We start from the raw sequence: 22,108 nt of genomic DNA, 5'->3' as shown, positions 1-22,108 counted from the left end.
CTCGACTTAGGAAACGAAATTACCACTAACATAGTTCAGTGACAAACTTAAAACTTGGTACAGCGTTCGATACTAACATTTGAGACTTACCGTGCCAATAAATGTCATAACCGATCTCAGTATTGAACATCGTCAAAATCAATGGATACCAATACCGGCTTTTGAGTAAAATCTGTTTGCGATACATGACGGATCAGCACACACTCAACTTCGGAAACGGAATTACTACCCTAAACTTTAAGTAGAAACCCTGACTCTTGGGGCAGTGTTAAATACCACCATCACGACATGACATACCAAGTTTCAAGAGTTTTCATGGTGTGAAACACCATGAAAATCGACCGATACCAGCAAAGGTCGACTAAACGCATACGACGGTAACCGAGTTCAGATATAGATACGACTGTTACATCACACCTTAGGGGCACAGAGCTATTGTGCCCCGGTTGCTCGGTAATTTTATGAATAGCAGAGAGTAAATCACCGTTTCTTTATTGTGCGCGGCTTTGAGAGAATAGACAGTGAAAGCTTGTTATGAGCGCTACCGGGGCATGCCCCGGCTAGGCATTCGCAAAGCGAAAACAGAGAAGAGAATTCGATTTTCGCAGAGCCTTCGCTATATATGGGCATTTACAAGCGAAAGGACAAGAAGAATACGATTTTCGCTGTGATTACGGTATAAATAGATTGCTGTGCGTCTATAAATGGTAAAGAATTGTATTGAACAGAATTTTAGGTGGGGCAGTGCCCCAGTTGCCCTATAGGACGAGCCGCCACTGCGCAGGCCTATCACACCGCCAACCGAAGTGCCGTATATGGCGATGCTTTACCATATATTCGTACGCCAAAATATCAAAATCACACCTTAGCCAATCAAGAAATATTGAATATCGTATAATAAACATTGAAATTTTCGGTGATGAAAACGTAATCTTCTCCGTCGAGTATAGCCAGGTAGGCTAAACTTATGCCGCGGCACATTGTTGTACAAGGAAGTAAGGGGAATTTCGATATCGGCGGAAGTGCTGCAGCAATATATGTAAAACTATGTAAAGTAAAATTTGAATAAGCGTTGCTGACGCTGATAGATAGTTCGTGTTATTAGTAACAGTGGTTATATGCGACATCAGACGCTACTTATACTCAGATCAGTTGCTATAATATTACCACTTGCACCTGCATAGTATTCAGTTTTTGCATCGTCTGCGATCAGTCAAGATATCACGTCAAAGAGAGCGCGGGTAGCAGTGTCAGTCCTGAATTTAGAGAAACATACTTGGCATATATGCGAGTCGTGTCATCATATTACATTACGTATTCTTTTGCTGGAAACAATCTGCTCGATCAACTCCTGCGACTGACTTGAAATAATTATTATCACACTTCTTATGTTTTGGAGTATCACCGTGATTTGAAGTAGTTCTCTTTTCTCTGGTGGACAGGTTAATGTCACAATTGCAGATATTGCATTGCGCGAAACACGTCCTCCAACAAGCTTCGTTCGATACCTTTAAATTTTCTTTCAAAAAACGCTTTCATTTCGACTTATCAGATGAATAGATTAAGCCTTATCAGAAGCGAAAATTTTGCAATGTAATTCAGATAAATTCATCAATAATATATAGTTTCATTCGAGGCCTTTCTTCGCGATTTCAGCGTGTTTATTGCACCATCATAACGCAAACCGAGTTATCCAACACATAACGTATTGTTAATGTTACCCCGGACAAGGGGAAAGCCTTCAGAGAGAGTGTACGACACAGCATGGCATACATCTACAAGTACAACAACATCGCATTGTGACGTGCATACGCCACGGAAGTACTTTAGCTTATTACGTCATAAAATATCGGCGAAAAAGCATAATAATCACGGTCTCTTTGCCGAAAATAAGGCAAAACTTGCTGAATATCAGGACAAAAATGAGGACACAAGCAAAAATAAGAACAAATCTGAGAAAAAGAGTCAATGTAGTTTTATCAGTATTCGCCCTTCAAAAATCTTGTAACCATATCGTATGCAAGTACTAAAACGTATCATATCTTCATAGCGATATTACGAAATGGATTTGAGTAAATGCTGTTTTTGTTTCGGCTCATATGTTACCAAAATATTAGCTCTGTGTACTTTGCTCAGATTGATATTGTCTGCTGCATACATGAAAATGTCAACAACGGAAGTCGTTTCCTTCATTTTAGGGCTGATCTACTATATCTGCTTATTTCTGTATTCGCTTCTTTACTCGCTTCTATTTTCTACTTAACCAAGGGGAGAAATTAATTTTTACATCCAAATATGTAAAGGTGACAGTGGCCTTGAATACTTCAGTCATATCGGGTCTATGTGTCAATACCATCTGATGTCCGTAGGTTTGCATTTAAAACAAAAATAAATTCAAAACAAAACATGGCGCGTGTTTAAAACATGTTTTTATGTTTTTGTTTCGTTATTTTTAGCCATGGTGTCACTGATTATTAATTGTGACGTCACAATGGATTGATATTGACGATGGAGATTATAGGGTAAATATGTCTTCTCTGACCAAAAAGGCTTCCGACCACTGTCATAGACAGGCCAAAAATATCTTTAACCGGAACTACATAGTTTTGCAACATTTTTACGGTCGGCGGTCATCATCATCAGAACACCTATTCTGTACCAATGATCTACATCTACCTGCTATAACTGTTGAACCGATGACGATTTCGAGGCTTCCAACAATTCCAAATCGTATACGTCGATTATGGTGCAAATCGTCAGTAGGCTCATACTGCATGTTTTTTCTGAAGTATTTACGCAATTATAACATAATTAAACAACGTATGAAAAAAACACAAGTTTTTAAAGGCATTTCTTTAAACACTGCTTAAAACGTGTTTTAAACACCATTTATTTTAAAAGCAACCCTAAATGTCCGTTTAGCAATTTAACAAATTGTCTCAATTCATGATGTTATTAACATCGCCTTCTCTATTTCATGGTCGACGAAATAAATGTACTTTCTCTCTCACTTCCTCTCTCATTATCTCCCTCTCTCCCTCTCTCATTCTCTCTCTCTCTCTCTCCTTCTCTCTCTTTTGGTGCAGCCCGTGACATGGTTTGGTCCACCTTGATATTATTCCTTCTATAAATTTCTCGTAGTCCATAATAGAAAAGGCAATATCGCAGATAACATTTGACACATGATGCAACAGTGAGTATAGTCAAACACCAACTATTGCTTCTATTCATACCAACATAATCATAAACTTGTACTCTATATTGTACTTTAAGCGAAGGCACAGGTGGGAGTTCTGCCCTACACCAAATGATACTAAAATGCATGGAGCTGTTTCGCATTGCGTTATTATGATTGGCATATTTATCAACTTGATTACTGGTAAGTCATACGTCTTACAGTTATGCAATGCTGTGGAATTGAAAGCATCGTGGATATACAAACCATTTACCGATGACAGAATCCCTAAATGGCCCTAAGGTCGGGTTACCATAGTTTGAGATCCAAAATGAGGACAGACTTTTCAAAAATTGTGAAAGCTCTAGTACCGGGAAAGAAAACTGATGCGACCAAAAGTAATGTGTTGACTAGAAAAAAGGTCATCACTTCGACTCGACTACCGCATTACCCAGTTTTGTACGAAACTTTTGTGGCATTGACTAAAAATAAAATAAAAAGGGGGTCTTCTTTCAGCGTTGCAACTAAAAAGTTCGATTTCCAATACATGTCAAAACTACTTCGAGTGAAGGAAGAAATTCAAAGTTCCGATGAGTAATTAGGTAATTAAGTAGTTCAAAAACTAAATTTTATCGAAGGGTCACATACATTAGGAATTGAATGTAGGTAGCAATACTTTCGAAATGACAATACGTATCTTCGTGACTAACTCAAAAGGGCCAATGGCACGACAAATAAGTGCAATCGTCAAATATTTAATTAGTTCCCGTGATATACAGGGACTATTTTGCACTGTTTGTTTTGCAACTTGACTCATAAAATTGATGAAAACTTATACTAGAACTGCTTTATACTATTCAAAATCCAAATTGTAGATGGTAAGTAGTAGTAAGTAAAGTATACTAAAATTATAAGTATTTGGTTGAATTAGTGCAAGTGGACAAAATTTCGTTACTTAACCACCTCTGTAATGCCACGCATACGTATACTTCGTCTGCGATGTATCTTAAAGTCCTGTCCTAACCAGGTCATCCAGTATCGGTTAATTATTACTTCCCTAGTCATTAGTTTCCAATTCCTCTGTTTTTATTGTTATTTTTACTGGTTGAGTTGTTTGATTTCTATTCACGATGAATGTGGAGATTTCAATTAGTGAAACCCTATGAAACCGTATAGTCATGTGTAAAACTGTGTATCTGGTACGACATCGTCAGCACGTCAAGCGGATGTACGTACGCGTGAAGCGTGCTTATGGACTGTGTACAGATACTTGAGGAAAATGACGGAGCTCATTCAGCGTAACCCGCAACCGTTGCTTCCCCGTCATCCGCCTGTCTCTCTATGCATAATGTAATCGTTAGATAGCATAGGTGGACGCGAACAGAACACCGTCATAACTTGTCCATATTGCGTCGTTATGATTGTGCTGTCACAACATGACTACTATGGGTCGAGCGGTAGTACATTTTGGTCTTCACCCACAACAATGTTTGAACGCGCGTTGAATAGTTGAATACGGAATAGTGGTCGTCGAAGCCGCAGGCGTTGTTTCTTATATCAAGGTGTTTTGATGCGGCTGATAAACATCATAAAATATACTTATACTGGAAATGCCTACCTTATTTGGTAAATGATTGACAGAAGCTCGGCGCAGACTTTACTAACCTTTATACTGCTTGAGAATTCTGTAAGCATGATCGACCCATTTTGGTATAAATTGGAAAAACATAATTCACTGTCCCTACATATGATCATTTCTCACATGGGAATTTGCGAAAACCATGCTTAGGCTACTATACTCCTTGCACACACGGGAAAGTACAGACCCACTCAACTTGTATCCATTTTGATGGGCTATTGTCTTTCAGTATCAGGGAAGCTTCTAACATCTACTGTGAGCTGTCAGACGTGGACGTTCACGAAGGTAATTTTCTCCTGCGCTTTCGCGGCAATTGAAAAATTCGTGTAAATTTCATTTTGCAATTCCGTTTCTGAAGTGCTGTTTTTGATACGCTCGAATGTACATTTAATTCTATCATAATGGGTGTTCATGTTCATGAAGGAACATTCATGGATACCTGATAGTCGACCGTACTAGAGCTGAGATTTGAAGTTCTCTGTCGCGTGATCTTTGTCAGAAGTGCCAGTATTTGTTTGTACCATGATTTTTACGGATCGGATTTATCTGCACTCAACTATACTATAGCCAGTATCGCTTAGGGGTTCATCAAAACGTGCACTATACCCGGAGCCGTCGGCAAAAGCTACTCTCTCCGAGAAATGTTGAATATTAATTATATTGAATTCATCATAATTTCTGTTTTCCATTGCCTTTTATCAGCGCCCGTGTATATAGCATGCAGTGTGATGTCATAGTTTCCCACGTCACCGATAAAATTCTTTAAGAAGTCCGATTTCACGAGAACTCATATCAGATTGGCCTCACACTATTCCAAACTCGTTGACCATAAGCTATGAATAAACCGTGCGAAATATACAATATAGCGATAGCGTATCACAATAACTTACGTATGTTTATATTTCCAGGAGATGCTGGAAAGTGAGTAATTTATGAATTCAAATTTTAAAACTAGATCTATATCGTATTTTAAACACCGCTGCAGTTTAAAACGTTTTTTGACAATATCGCCCGGTGAAACGAGGCAATGTTACTACAGCAGCAAACAAGGTGCTAATCTAATACGAGGCCTCGAATTTCTGAAATAGTATCTGAAAGGGAACAACAGAAAGCGCTGATTTGCAATAAATATTCATTATGTTTTCGTTGGGTGTGAAAATCATATTTTTAATAGATACGTTATTTTAACACTCTGTTGGTACTCAGCTCATATATGCACCAGTGATCTTCAGTAATGTATTAGATGTATAGTGTGGTTGATTACTGCTTTACTGGCGTTCCTCGAAACCTCGCGAGATTAGTGTAAGGCAGGGGTCGCCAATTCAAAATGGGTCGCGGGACACTTTTTAAATTTTGTCGAGGCCGCGGGCCGTAAGAATGCTACATCGAGACAAAATAGGCCACACAGTTTAGCAACCGCGATTTTGAAACTTTACGCCCATACAACGTTGTGCTCTCTAACATGGGTGACAGGCATAGTTACCACGAAAGAAGTATTATTTTATTGAAGAAGTTCAAATACAGCACATAATATCACCAACTTCGTGATATTTTAACTATGAGCTGCGCACCATAGGCCTACCTGACAACGCTTTTCAGCAACTATGAAATTGACATTGGGGATGGCGAAACACGTTGCTTTTGCTGAAAGATTATCTCATCCTGAAGCTTGATCTTGTGGAGATGCTATAAGCCGTTTTCTAAGCGTCTTGGTCTATGTCAGGGGTGGGCAAACTACGGCCCGCGGGCCGCATGCGGCCCGCAACACCGTTCTGTGCGGCCCGCGAGAGTCTAAAGTAATTAGAAATAGAAATATTTATAAAATGCGTACTGAAAACCAATTTAATGCAAGGACTTGATTAAACTTTTTCTTAATATATTTCATCATGATAATTCCATCATGATAATTCTAAGGCACTGGTTCTCAAATTGGGGTCGTGATAGCATCTGAAGAGGGGCGCGAAGCTGATCTCAACTAAGAAAAAACACGATTTACATCCAATTCAGAATTATTGCTCTGTATTTCATATCTCTCATCCACAGTCGTAACCATCCATGCCATCAAACTATCCGTTAGGTTTGCTAACATCTTCGTGTGTTTTGTGATATGACGATAAGGCGCGAAATCTTTCACCATCATAAGGGGGGGGGCGTGTCCTAAAAAGTTTGAGAACCACTGTTCTAAGGTAAATACTGCCTATATTATATAGTATCTTTAATTTCTGGCGCGAGAGCCCGGTCTCAAGGCTCACGCAGTTTGAAAGGTTTCAATTGCTAAACGTCACAGAAATCCTAAACGAGATTGACATAATTCGGATGTCGAGCGTGATTTCAGATTGGTCACTTCAGATTCAATTATTTCAGTGATTTGCTTATAAAAAACGATTCGCGCGTGTCGTAGGTAGATTCGTTCTCTGCAGGCCTATGCATAGAATTAGGGTATTTATATTTTATCTACATATAGTGAAAGCGTGTTTGAAGCTAACATGGTTATGATGCTCACAGATCGCTGCTCACAGATTTAAATTTCAATCCAGTTCTAAGAATCGGGACAACCAACTTTCATCTCTATATAGTTTTAACGAAATGGTTGTTGAGGTCGACCAGCCTATGAAATCTCTCCACTATTTCTGACGCGTGTACGATATCATCAAAGCAATGTTTGATTTGTTTTGTTTTAAATAAGCATATATATTTTGATTTGTTTTAAATAAGCATATATATTATCTCAATGTCCTCACTATAGTATACAACCAAATACCAATATTGCGTTTTGGTTTATAATCCCAATTTTACATAGTGCGGCCCGCGATTGGATTCAGATGTTGAATGCGGCCCGCGAGCTCAAAAGTTTGCCCACCTCTGGTCTATGTAGTGCATGGGCCATTGCACGTCAAGGCAATATGACCAATGGCGCATTCATATCAGTTGATTATCCCTCGATGGTATGCTGTTGCCATCACCGAAGCCGGCTCAGTTGGGCACAGGCCAATAGCTTATTTTGAAACAGCAACAATATTATGAAACGGAAATCAATTTGAGCATTTCAAAACGCTTTACTTAGCGTTCTTCCGAAATGTCAAATCAGATCACGAGAGACGTGTGTTCGTGACCCTTTGCGTAAGGTGTAGAGATCGCCCGGTTAGTATATAGGCTAAGAACCACTGAACTACGCTATATGGAAACAGGGACTTGTTAATTTAATTTTTACATCATGCATTACTTTATTGGCTTTATTTTGCAAATGGAATACGCATACGACGTACGGAGGCTACGTAATCACTGTAGTGTACAGTGTACGATAGGTTTTATAGTAAACGGATTTCCGGTTCAGTTTATATGGCCTGTATGGTTTTAGTCCACGCATTAACATTAAAAACTAGGGTTGATGTTTCAATTTTAAGCAAGTTTACGCGGACCGTAAAATGCCCAGGTTTGACATTGTCCCGCGTTGTCCAACCAGTGGCCGACGATGAACAACAACTATGCAGCCGTTATCACGTAATTCAATACGCATATGCCGGCGGTCGCAAACAAGCGCATTGGTTCTCAAGGTTCCATACAGAATAAATGGCATAATCACAACAGATAAGGTTCGTCATTCCATGAATATTTCATTCGTGCTTCGAGCAAGATTTTGTATGCACCAACTTCAAATCGTTACCAATATAAAGCGCGCCTGATTGTACCCGTCAGGCTGTCCATGAGATTGACTGTTGGTCATCACAATTTTAAGACATAAGCTTTTTTGAAGGATTAGTTACGAGAAAGTATTTCTTACCATGCATATCAACTTTTTTCAGAAATGTACTGCAGAATGCAGGCAATTTTAGATTTACTTTGAATTCATTCGCTCGCCGGATGAAATTGTTATGTTAGATATTCCGGACGCTGGTTTATGATATCTTTGCCATTTCGGATTACTCTGACTGTGCGAGTTTAGTAGCCGACGAAACCGTATAGAATCATTTCAAATCGGAATTAACTAAAACGCTGCATCCGACGATCGTTATAAAAAAAGAATCGGCTGATGATTCTCACAAATCCCAAGTTAACGTGTGAGGTAGGGATGGTGTGAACGAGGGGTTCACGTTTGCTTTCTGTGTGTGAACCTCGAAAATTAGTTTCACGTTCACAAACGAGCCTTGGTAGGCTCTGCACTGTGAACCTTTTCCATATATTACAGTTTTTGTAGCAAAAGTTTGGTCGAAATATTCAGCATTCTGTTCGTGAAAAATTAGTAACTCTGTGCTGTGAGCTCGACCCGCAATCACACATCAAGAATGAAATACACTACATGCATAGGTAGTCCGCGAATGATGTGTATTCAACCAACCAATGCATTTATATGAAGAATACATCGTTGTCTAATGTAAAAAATTTAGCAGGAGTACGGCCTGTACGGGGTCCATCTTTATTTGATATGTATATTGTATCATAAAACCCAAATCCGTGCGATTGGGGTGTGGGCTACTGTATAACTTGTTTATGGAGTATTATCGGTGTAGGGATGGTGTGAACCTCTGAAAGGTTCAGGTTCGTGTGAACGCGAACCTTTTTTGAAAGGTTCTGTGTGAACGCGAACGTGAACCTCATGACGTCACGTGACGTCATATTGCTAATTCCAACCCTACATTTCAGTGACGTGATGGCCTATATTAATGCGCACGATGCCTAGCCACGACTCGGGCCACATAATGACACAATGCTGACGTTTTAAACGTCGCCAAATGTATCAACTGGGGCATTCAAATGATATAATAATCCCATAAAATCAATATCTGCCGTCGCTTGGTTTTTACGATACAATAAACATACGAAGTCACTATTCACCCTGGCCCCGTATGCCTGCTAGATTTTTTTAAATCAAACAACGATATCAATCCCATTGATTAGTTGAATGAGCATCATTCGCTGTCTACATGTAGTGTATTTCGCTCTTGATGTTGTGTGATTGCGGGTCAAGCTCACGGCAGAGAGTCACTAAATATTCGCTAACGGAAAGCTGGATATTTCGAGCAAACTTTTGTAACAAAGCAAGTAAATTTGAGATTGTCAAGGTGCATGCTCGTTTAGTGTTGATATTGTTATGCTGCCAGCGCCATGCCCAGGGTGGCCCGCAGTTTAAATGCAATAAATTTTAACCAAAGATGTTATAATGAAGTGAACATTTCAATATATGAAAAAGGTTCGTTTGTGAACGGGAACCTCTAAATTTCTGACGTTCACACACAGAACGCGAACGTGAACCTCACGTTCACACCATCCCTATAGTAGCAAGTACAGAAACCAATCAATATCAATGTAACAAAGGTCAGACTCCGAATACATTGTATGGTATGGCCTGGACCGTGAAGGCGTAAGCTTGTATCCCCTCGCAAGTCCCCGTCGAAATTGTTGGCAAAGTGACATAAGATATTGATTTTATGCCAATATTATGGCATTTGATTGCTCCAGTTGATACATTTGGTGATGTTTAAAAAGTCAGCATGTACTTCAGCATTGTGGCATAATGTGGCCCGAGTCGTCGCTAGGTATCTTGTATGTCACTTCACTGAAATGTAGGGTTGGAATTAGCAATACGACGCCACGTGACGTCATTGGTTCACATTCGCTTTCACACAGAATCTTTCAAAAAGGTTCGCGTTCACACGAACCTGAGCCTTTTAGGGGTTCACACCATCCCAAGTGTGAGGCCTTTATACCCACGAATGGGCGGCGATTTACCTGTGAGATGAGACGTTCGGCTTCCAAAATTACAAACAACTAGCGATGACAAACCACAGGGGCTGTCCGCGATGCGCAGTCATCCAATAGTCAATTTAACATCAATATCTGGCGATTAGAGGATATTTACAATTGAATGGTAGCCTATATTCATATTGTAATGAACGTCAGGCGTAATCGTCAGCAACTAGCAGAAGATTGGAAAGAACATTATATATCAACAATTCTATCACAAAATATGACGTCACCAGCATGAAATTTCAAATAAGAGAGCGTTCAATGTAGGCCCTACTATTTTTAGATAATATGAATATACTATTCAATTGTAAATTGAAGTTCTGTACCTCCAAGAAGTTCGTTAGATGGCATTTCATGGCGGTCCGCTGGCATGCGGCCGTGCGCAAAATAGCAATCAACATGTGGCCGTGAACCTGCGACATAGGTTGTTGCGCTCATTTCACTGTCGGATACCTGATACTGCGGGTGCATTTCAAATTGGTTTTAATTTTTCGTTTTACCGTAGGAAACCCTCACGGTTACTTTACACACCTGTACTGTTACTTAAGATATAAAAATTTTCGCATTTAACATGTTTAATGAGTGTCTATTGTAGACGGCCAATTTGGGGGAATGATCCATTTCTTTGACCAACATGCTGCTGGCAAACATGTTGACATCGAAACAGAGATAACAATGGTGGGGATTCCAGGTATGATATATTACTCCTCCGACAGATTTGTCGCACAAATTCTGGCTCTTAATATATCTTCTTTCTTTTCGGGAAACAGTTTCAACATAGTGATATAATATGCGTAGATTTTGAATCCACTGGATTAGAACATCAGTGTACGATCAATATAATCCAAATTCATCTATTACAGAAACTTTTCATCCAGTGATGTTTTAAAGGATATATCAAAGTTTATCGTGTTTTATAAGAGAGTAGGACGCTAAGACGTCAAAAAGTAATCATGTCCTTCAATACTTCATTATTTGGTAGGTATGGATGTGCCTTCGATTGTACGGCCAACTATAGGGTTACATTGAAAACAAAAATCAATTTGGAACAAACATGTTTAAAAATTGTTTGTTTTTTGGTTTAGCTATGACGCCCCGATTCTTCAATTGTGACGTCATAATAATTTATATCGATGATTTAGAAATATATGGTAAATAAGGCTTCCGACCCCTGTCGTAAACACACCAGAAATATCCTCAACCAGGACTGCATTGTTATGAAGCATTTTACGGTCGGCGGTCATTATCATCAGCTTCACCATACCGTAGCAATAATAATCTATATCTGCGTGCTCTAACTGTTGAACCGACGACGATTTAGCGGCTTTCGACCATTACCTATCGATTACGTCGACTATATCGGGTGTCAATCGTCCGTATGTGTTTACTACATGTTTTTTAGAAAGTATTTAAACAATAATGGCATAATTGTACAACTTTTGAAGAAGAAAATAAATCTCTTTAAATGCATCTTTTTAAAACACTGTTTAAAACATCGCATTGTGTTGCATCATGTCTCGTGAATCGCATTGTAGATTTTTTCTGTGTATCTTGAGCGGATGAAAATATATAATCAAACGGTTATTATACGATTACGATTACATAATACAGGAAAAATAGCATTAAAACCCTCTCATGAACTCAGCTGATGAATAGGCAATCTGTAAATTGGAGTTTTTCTCTGACCACAGAAAGCTGCGAAGATGGCTGGATGGAGCGCAATTCGAAATGTTACAAATTTTTCCCAAAAAATCGTACCAGCAGTTGGAGCAATGCTCAGACACAGTGTGAAAATATGGACTCAGATCTAGTGACAATCAATGATGAAGAAGAAAACGTAAGTATCCAATAATTTCAAAATTCGTCAGGGATTTCAGCAGACTTCTATCTGTGTATGTGCACAAAACCATGATTTTGTTATGTATTGAGAATATACCAACAAAAGAGCTGTAGTAGGCTACTGTTGTTTGGTTGACGCATTGAATCAGTGCCAGACGACAAATGGCGAACTAAATTCGGTGTATAAATTGTTATATGGATGATCGATATTTATTTTTCAGTCTTACCTACTGTCACAATTCGAGGATGAACGTGTCTGGATTGGTTTTAGTAAGGGAAGTGCTGATGACGACTTCGAATGGGTTGAAGGAACTCCATTAAATTTCACGTCAGTTCAACTACTATTCTTTGGATTTCATATTGTTCGACTCAGTTGGAAATGGAAACTATATTATAGCCACGATCGCAATCATAAAGGCGACGGAAGATTACATGATATTTGGTTAGAATCATGCTGGTAAATCCACAGGATATTGGTTATTAAAAATCATATTGACCTTCTATACATTAGTGATTACTTGGGAAATTCTTTTTGACTTGTCAAGAAAAGTAAACAATTTGTCAGAAGTACTGCATCAGTTTAAAAATATGTCCGAATTGTTCGCTTATTAATTTTTTTTTCTACAAACTGCTTAGTCGTTTTGTGTCGCAGAGATTGCACTGCCTGAACTTCTGAACTGTGAACTTCTCATTTTCATTTTAAACTTTTCCGCCTATATAATACTGCTGAAAATGGCCCATTGCCTACATATCCTGCGTCATGAACCATTAAATAAAATAATAAGGTTGCTATGGTTGGCGTGTCCATTACATATGCCTTTATCGAAATTGTGTCTTTCTAAAACTCGATGGTAAGCCAGGATGGTAGAGGTTTGCAATTGGTAGCCTACGCAGTCAATAATATAGATGGAGGGTTCAAGTAATTTGATTTATAATTTTATCTAAAGAAGTTTTGTGAATGCTATCCACTCAATTTATTAACAACTCGGCCTGGGGTTCTGGTTTTAATCAGGGTGATTTAAATTAGGTTTCTTCTTTGTTTTTTATTTTAATTTCACCATGTGGATTTTATTGATTATTTTTTTTAATTTTCTGACGAGATACGTGAATGTGGTTTATTATCGGACAATCATGTACATTTTATATAAACCGGAGATAGCATTTCGTCACGGGCACCGGTATAGTTCAGCTATTTGACAGACAGACGGGATGATTAGTGTTTTGGTGTGGATAGTTAGCTGTCTGCGACATGCTGCTGCTGCTATTTCCGAGGCACTGGCGGGATACCGAAAACGAAGCGCAATCCGGAGTCTCTATCGAACGATTCCGTCATCTCTGATGACTAAGCGTTGCATAATACTATCATGGATGGTCCCGATTTGACTCAACACGCTTCCTCGCTACTAGAACAGATCAGTAATGATTCATCATTACCAAGGTTAAACGTTTTCGGCTATCATTACCACATACGTTAAACGTTTTCAGCTATGTGGATGATGATTCACAGCCCCATATTGTTAAAGTTTAAGCGATATCCTTCATCACCTTGATTGACATGGTCTTCATTCATCCCATTTTGTTTTGTTCGGCTTGTTGTTATTATGGGTAAAAATATAATGATTTGAATTATTTATTCGATTAAAATTGATTTTAATCAGGGGCAAAATGATTTGAACCGGAACCCTAACTCGTCCCAAATAAAAATGCTCCAATTGTGAAAATTATCGGCTGAGTCGCGACTCGCGCGGAAAAACTTCATATCAAGTATTGAATCAGGTCTATAATATTGGTGATTGCATATATTGCTAATAATTTTTCATCATCTCCCAGTCACCGTGGTCAGATTTACTGGTGGAGCTGAGGGAGGTGGCGATAATAGACAATGGGCCGCGATTACAGACAATGGACAATTGTCAATGGGATATATATTGGTTTTGGCCAACATGCGATCAATTATGCTAAATCGCGCGAAGCACGATGGAAATTTTGAAGTTCGTAATCTCCCGCAAACTTTTTAATTTATGTTATTTTGCTAAATAATTACGGGCCCCATTCGAGTTCACCCCCCCTTTTTTATCTTTGATTGTCCGTTCGACGAAATGATGACATTTTAGATGGAAAATGTTGAATAAATATGAAATACTTACCATGCTGGTGATATTTAAGGAACTGGGGTGTCAGTCAACCGAATGAAGGCAAAGACAACGAAAATTGCTGTGTCTTAGAGAAGACCGGCAAATGGCACGATTATGACTGTGACAATTTTGAATTTGGATATATTTGTGAGAAAAGGCGGAAAATCGGGTGATTTGTGTTAAAGTTTTGCAATTCCGTAAGTATCATAGTTTAATGTGATTACTAGACTACAACAACGTATTAATTACAACAAAAAATTCAGTTCATAGTATCTGTACAATAGCTATAGTCACACTGTCAGAAAATATTTTAAGGATATAGTCTTTCTATATAAGAGCTGGTCAGTATGAAGAACACTCTTACAGTAAATTAAGTGGAATCTTACATCAATGGATGCAGCATTTGTATCAAGTTGAAGGAATTTAGTATCGAAATGCCGATTGCATGTGACACCACTGACCTCTTGGTTATAAAAACGATGCATGCTAGAGTTTGTGAGATGCAATCTGTGGTTTATTGATTGAAATCTGTGATCACTGATTCAAATCTAAAACTACTTGATAACACTGGTCTACCCAATTTTTGCGCCAGGATTTCTTTAAGTCAATTATACCTAATTTGGGGGTGCGGAATACGAATCTAGCGTTATTTTTGCTCCATCACACAACGTTTTTGAGATATTTTATAAGTTGAATGTTTCTACTTTTTCGAGGTACTACTGAAGAAGATTTTGGCTACTTGCAGTACTTACTGAACTGGTGATGTTTTACAACTTCTTCCACATCTACCTGAACAGTATTCTGAATGGACTAATGACTTTTGCAATTTGGTTTTTGTAAAGTAGAAATTAGTTCACGGATAATATTGCACCACTGTCACGAGTTAAATTATCATAAAAAACGCGTACCATAGCCTCTGAATCACCGTAACTGAATATATTTTTTCGAAGATTCTACCCATGGGTGATGTCATTATAGTCTTTTTGCGTTAGCTGCGGCGATGCATCTTGCGGTTTCGTATGTAGCCACCTCCGACTAACTGTTGAATGTATGCGACCAACCTCCCCCCGACCAAATGTACTTAGATATTTACTGACTTTTGATAATTCTCAGACCTTTCATTTCGTCTTACGCTTGAAGTAGTTTTGACATGTCTTAAAAATGACTAGTTCTACTTGTAATTGAGTAGCCATGTAAGGCGCTACTTGTGCTACTTGAGTAGCAAAGCTGATCACTTCGACCGACTCTAGTTCATAGTAAAATATTACGGCCAATCAGAAACCACCAAAAATGCAAAGCTTTTTGTATTGAGAACTGGCGTCTAATCATGCAAAACACTAACAAAAAGCCTCGAAATTAACCAATGCTAATCTCTTTCTCTGTTCCGGCATAGAACATGTCGTATTTGGTGTAGGCCACAGAATGTCCTATGTCGAGATGGATCGACTGTCCTAGAACCGATACACATTTATTTCTATTGTGAAGTAACACGCACTTCAGGTTTCGTGTTGAGCTGTTAGTAATCAGTCTCCATTCATCTGGTTGTCTATAATAGAGAATGCAAAAGAAGCCCATTATATCATGGCAATAAACCAAAAGAAAATCAGTTCAGAAGCTGCTTTCCTAGATTCCGATAAAATGCGACAATATATGGAAACTGGAGGAGAAGAATTAGCACGATAAGTACAGGTGGAGATCAATGATGATAAATTATTTCAAGTTATCATGATAAGCACTTCTTTCTTTCGAAAAGCAGACATTCTGCTTCTTTTAATGTTTCAGAACAAGCTTAAAGGACCACATATTCGGGTCATGTACCAGAGTGAACAATTCTCTTCTACATAATATACTAACAATACAATGTTTATTGTTTGCAAACTTTTACGTTTTACGAAAGAGCAGTGTGCTGTCACAAAGTGCATTGACCGATTAAGTCGGCAGGACGGATGTATAAACATAGATAACGTATGTAGCTAATTTAGATACGGAGCTACTAATCACAATCTTTAAACGATGAGTGGTATATAAAGATGGTAACTGCTACCGACTAAAAATAGTTGCAACTACATATAAATTTATAGGTCGAAAAGAGGTCCTAATCGAAAGAAGATAGAGAACCACTGGATTCAAGTTCACCGAAAACTCAGTTATTCTACAACAACCCAGGTTTCATCATTTTAGATGATCTCAATAACAATATTGGATCTGTTGCTTTTGTACGCTGACCGTATTGTCACTAACGAAAGCCGAAATTTGATTAATTTATGAAAATGAGAAAAATTCATACGGAAAAATCTGACTTGATGCAGAAACTCTCTGAGCACAGAATCGGATTCAGCAACCTTACTTAAGCCTAAATCATTCATTAAAATTTTTAGCGCAAATTTTTTTTCGAAATTTGTAGACCAGTGTAATTGAAATTCTTTCAAACTTGAATATTTCTTCTTCCTCTTGGAAATGTTTTAGCATGCGCCGGAAATTGACACATTCGCTGGCCCTACGTTATTCCAAGTACCAGCGCCCGAACAGCACTTTTTAATCCCCTCCAAAACAGAATTCAAAAACAGAACCTCCTTCTCTAACACATTTTTGACAAAATAATATTTTTTCAATTTGCACCTTTTTTCGAACTGTTCCAGTTTTTGAAGAAATTTTGCAATTCGTCAAGAAGCTATGAGCAAGAATAGGCACGTAGAGCAATGGCTTCGCGGTGAAGTATAGCCAGAAAACAACGTTAAGACACAAACTTGCGGTGACACGGTCCTTTTGCCGGAAACAATAAGCTACGAACAAATTTTACATGTAAAGTTATTGTTGTTGCGCGTGAATGTAAAGTGTTTTCTTCCGGTACTATAAGAATATAGGCCAAGTATATGGGTTCATTGCATAAAACGGATTCACCAGACTCTTAATCAAGTACCAGCAACTAAAACGATCTATTTGCTTTTCAGGTGTATATATTTACATCATTTCATCAAGTTGATATTCTGTGACGGCGGTCGCGCAAGAAATTTAGATCAATCGGGTCAAGCTCTGGAAGAGATATGGGACGTAAATCATATCACAACGACGTCATTCGGAAGCAACACATTTCCATATAGACTAATATATAGCGACAGCTCCGCCGATAAATGTAGCTTTGTGTCATTCTCGCTACCTTGATGTGTTGTTATTGAACTGACGAATTCGGTATATCTCATAGAAATTTTCACTGGAGGAGTAGGCAACTATGATGCTGCTGCTTTACAGTGAATTGAATATTTAGGGAATGTGGCTATAATTAGGGGAGTCTCTCTATTGGTGACCAACGGAACAACTTGGTGTTGACTATACCGTTTCGCTCACCGATGTAAAAACCGCAAATGCATTCCGACATTGTGCTGACATTAAATGCAGGACCTTATCCCTGCCAAATACAACAGATAAGCGAAATGGAAGAATTCATATTGCTCATATTCTCATTATATTTGGTACAGCTGCGAGTTTCACCATGACCAGTGCCATATTCACCACTGCCTTCGACTTGCCTTGTCACTTAGAGAGCTTATTGCCTTTGCTATTTCGCATTATTGGATTTTGTATATAGTTTACCGTGTTACATTTGTATGACTGTAAAGTAATTCAAGAGAATTATACAGGACCTGAGCAAATTGTCAACGTTTGTAGCTTGACCTTTGCTAAAAAAAAACGGTATCAATAGTGCTGCGTACCATGAGTGAAAGATTACGGAAGCCAATGGCTGATCAGTCCGATTTTCTTTCCCTTCTTAGTGTAGCATACTGGGATTCAGCGAGGTTGAAAATTCACGACCATCGGCGTTATAGTATCAGGTTCGATCCACGAGATAGTAGCACGTTCCGGGACATCAAGGGGTCAGAGATTTATCTGTGCTCCTCCCCTACGTCGGTGATCTTACAGCGCCTTTACATCTCAGAAAGTTTGGTCAATGACGAATACAAGGAAAAAGTGCATGAATGACAGCCGAAATATCAAGATGAGCGTTGTTACACTGGACATTAGGTGGAGGTGGATGTTCGATTGAGAGACTGTAGGCCACTTGGTCGTTTCGACACCAATTCATTACATCGCATTGTATCTTGTGTATCGCACTCTACATTGTATGTCATGGGCGGATAAAAATAAGAGCACCGCCGATCATACCGACTAGGACAAACACTTATTTTTAAAAGGTGCAAAACATCTTAGATCTAATTAGGTGTCAATCATAGGGACGAGAAGTCCGAAAATACCTTTTCCAGCGATAAAAACAAAACTATATTGTCATGATCAGCAAATGCGTTAAACTCGCATCATAATACGAGCGATCACAATCACCCTTGCTATATGTATTAACGCGTTTTAGAAGGTCATATATGTGAAATGGTATGCCCACGCCGGGTCCACCCACCCTCAAAACTGAAATCGCGAGTATCCATACGAGCAGCCGATTCGCATCAGATAATTGAAACACCGTTGGGTGAAGGCAAGCGCCGTTTAGAAACTATTGCTGGAAAGAATCAAGTATTCAATGACACATCGACTAAGGCAACATATATATATTAGCCAAAATCTTGTACTACAATAACTCTGCTTCTATCGGTTGGTAATCGAATTTACTATACGAATATTTTTAGGACATTTAAACTTTTTCATATAGCGTTGCCGGTATTAAGCAAAGAGGTGTGAATAATGATAGGTTTCGGTGATACGTTTCAACGAATTATGGTAAAAGAGCAGGACACATCAAGCCTTCACGATCAAACACGCCACTTTCCATGCCAAATAGACTTGATGAAAGCCAATTTCTAGCTTTTCAGTTACTTGATATGGGAAAAATAGGATTGTAATTTTGACTTTCAGGTTCTTGCGGCAAATACACCGGCTCATGAACTCTAGCAACGCACGATATTATGGAAATTGAATGAGAATTAGGTTATTAGTTCGCAATATTACAATAAGGTCAAGACTGCGTTCGAATTGACGGTGCGGTCAACCAGCGTGAATGATACTGCCAAATAAATTGGTCATAAAGTATACTCATTTGAACGGTCAGCCGTCCAAAACTACAACGAGATTTTCAAATTTTTTTCGTGAAACCGACCAAGAGATAAGGACAAGAATTAATCAGGGAATGAGTACAACTCCGTAAAAAAATTTACGGAGTTTCTATCTCTTACGTCGGTTCTACCTGCCTCTGTGACCGGGGGTAGCCTACGCGAGAGAATTTTCGGGATCACGTATGCAATTTCGTTTTTCGAGGACACTGCTGTGGCATTAATCTCAACAGCGATTTTAACGATTATATGACAGGCCAGAAAGAAGTTACAGCTTACCAAGTGCAGCATTAATCACCGTAATGTTTAAAACAAACCCAGTATCATCTGCTTATCCTTAAAGATACTTCATTAGCGCTATCGCAATCTTCAGTGTTTTTCTTGTGTATAATGGTAAGCAGGCTATAGTCTAAGGGTTCTGTTGTTGTTGTCCGTGGTATTCGTGGTGTTTGTCAACCATAATGGCCATTAATACCGCGATGCTATTCTTTATTATGTTTCTGTAGCTGCTGACTTGTAAGCACGTCTACTACTCGGCTTTGTACGATACCTTTTACCGGATCTCACGGCGAGAAAGAGCCTAGAGATAAACCTCGAACACTTGGAAACGGATTCTGCAATCGGCCTTGGCCAGACTCGAACCCGCAACATAATGGGTTTGCAGCTGTAAATCATATCACTAGGCTATCTCGTGGAAATGGTAACGTAGTATTCAGCAATGTCTCGAAATGTGTGAAGAGTCCTTTGCTCTGTGCATGAGGAATGAGGATCGAATAACAGATTTTGTGCCAGACTTTCTGTCGAACATAGTGTGCCTTTCCAAAATCACTTCCAATAATACATTCGCTCGTGGACCAGCATCAAGTTCATCCATTGCAGCGAAATGATGATTTAATATGTGAATATTATAGTTTGTTGTTCAGTATGTCGTTCAATTGCGGGGGGAACGTCATCCATGCAGATAATTCGAAAGGGTAGGCAGTTAGAAAAATTTAGAACCCCTGCTCTAGACATTCAATTCAACCTTCATGGTCGGTTATTAAGAGAGTTGACCTGTTGATTGTGGCTATTTCGGGTTATTCAATGGCACGAGTCATCTATGGTGTACAGAAGATGCTTTTGTAATAGATGCTAAGACGGAAATATTGTCACTTCTAATGACGTCCAATATCGCGATCACGTAGCAAGATTTTTCGAGCTAGTCATCTTACTCACATTCTCATCTTCTTATCAAACGCAGAATGCAGGTTAATAACCAACAATTTCCAACGAACCCCAGTAGTACCTTAATACAAGCCAGGAAAGATGAGCGCGTTTCCGACGATGCATTATTTGTTATTCTGGACTGAGTTGATGACATATGTTTCATTCTCTTCTAGTGAGTACGAATCGTATGCTTCTTGCTTTCAAGTGCAATAGTGCATTCATATGCATTTCTCTGATTTGTTCTCTCGGTCATGCAATGAACGTGGAGTAGTTTGGCGGGCCTCGAAATATTTTGCCGTTTCGAAGAGTCACTTTGTAATATCATTGCCGTAATATAGTCTGATGGCCTCATATAGTTGTGGCTTGCTGATCGTGACCAAGACCTTCAGTAAACCCTATATCCCTAGTCTTAAACCTAACCGTAACCAAAGCCAACTCTAGCCTAACAGTGGTTCTTATAACCAGTATTCCATGGGACACTATAGCGATCCCTGAGCCAGTTTCAGGAGTCCCCCGAAGGTCAAGACACAAACTCAACTCACATATGAGTGTCGGCCGAAAATATTCGGCTTCATTTCAAGATGAATACATTATTCAATTGTATATTGAAGTTCTGTAACTCCAAAAAGCTGTTGATATATGATTTGTGGTGATACGCCTGTCTTGGCCTTCATTTGTTGCAGGTAATTAGACTCGATCAGTAATGGAATGGTGACTGTTGTGGTGGTACGTCGTGTGCATTGCTGTACCCATGGTAGGTTGGGGCAGTGGCGTGGCAGCCACTTGGCTAATATAGTTCTGCGCCATGGGTGGCAGGCTGATAGGGGGCGGCAACACTACATAAGTACTGGAAAAGTTGGCTAGTGCGGGAGTCGATGCGAAGTGATGACCCTTTTTTTTAGTAAACACAACAAGATTTCCAGTAAATACAATCGAATAGATTGAAACTATTTCAAAATTTGGGCGGCATTTTCAACGAAAGCCATGGGCAGCAGCCTATGCTGCTACGCCACTGGGTTGGGGTACGAAATTGAAACCCCGTCCTCTTGAAATGTGAATTTATTTTCCAATATTTATATGCTCAATCACAATTATATCATGTTGTTGCGTTTTGACCGAATAATACAATGACACTTCCATGGTGACGCCTGGACTGGTGTCTGAGAGGAAACTGCGGAGGTCATACCGATTTGCAATAAATATTCATTATAATGTTTCCGTTTTGTGTGAAAAATTATAATTAATGTTTTTTTTTAATTCTTTCAACACTCTGACGATGCACATTGCACAGTTCATTTTGCGCGCCAGTAATATA

At 39.0% G+C, this 22,108-nt stretch overlaps 1 protein-coding gene across 2 annotated transcripts; it reads left to right on the top strand.

The window, feature by feature from the left end:
• Positions 1 to 1,090: 1,090 nt before the first annotated feature.
• On the top strand, positions 1,091 to 18,182 carry LOC145439012 (low affinity immunoglobulin epsilon Fc receptor-like). 2 transcript variants are annotated; one of them, XM_080316431.1, is made up of 8 exons: positions 1,091 to 3,379; positions 5,044 to 5,099; positions 5,723 to 5,735; positions 11,155 to 11,250; positions 12,251 to 12,396; positions 12,620 to 12,726; positions 14,565 to 14,734; positions 17,485 to 18,182. In XM_080316431.1, exons 1-7 carry the CDS (start codon positions 3,319 to 3,321, stop codon positions 14,704 to 14,706), a joined length of 621 nt encoding a protein of 206 aa, XP_080172557.1. In that variant the 5' UTR covers positions 1,091 to 3,318; the 3' UTR covers positions 14,707 to 14,734; positions 17,485 to 18,182. The 2 variants fall into 2 exon arrangements, with proteins under 2 accessions (XP_080172557.1, XP_080172558.1); XM_080316432.1 differs by lacking the exon at positions 1,091 to 3,379 and adding an exon at positions 3,393 to 3,777.
• The last annotated feature ends 3,926 nt before the right edge of the window (positions 18,183 to 22,108 follow it).

This window comes from Botryllus schlosseri, chromosome 5, assembly GCF_051294905.1.
Source record: "Botryllus schlosseri isolate E-star chromosome 5, Bs_hap1, whole genome shotgun sequence".
Classification (NCBI taxonomy): domain Eukaryota; kingdom Metazoa; phylum Chordata; class Ascidiacea; order Stolidobranchia; family Styelidae; genus Botryllus; species Botryllus schlosseri.
Note: the sequence above shows the minus strand (reverse complement) of the source record. Positions and strands in the feature narration are given on the sequence as shown.

Coding starts and splice junctions, on each gene's coding strand:
- LOC145439012 (XM_080316431.1), top strand. CDS start 3,319: ATGCATGGAGCTGTTTCGCATTGCGTTATTATGATTGGCATATTTATC. Junction 3,380..5,043: donor ATTTATCAACTTGATTACTG/GTAAGTCATACG, acceptor ATTGTCTTTCAG/TATCAGGGAAGCTTCTAACA. Junction 12,727..14,564: donor GGAACTCCATTAAATTTCAC/GTCAGTTCAACT, acceptor GTGATATTTAAG/GAACTGGGGTGTCAGTCAAC.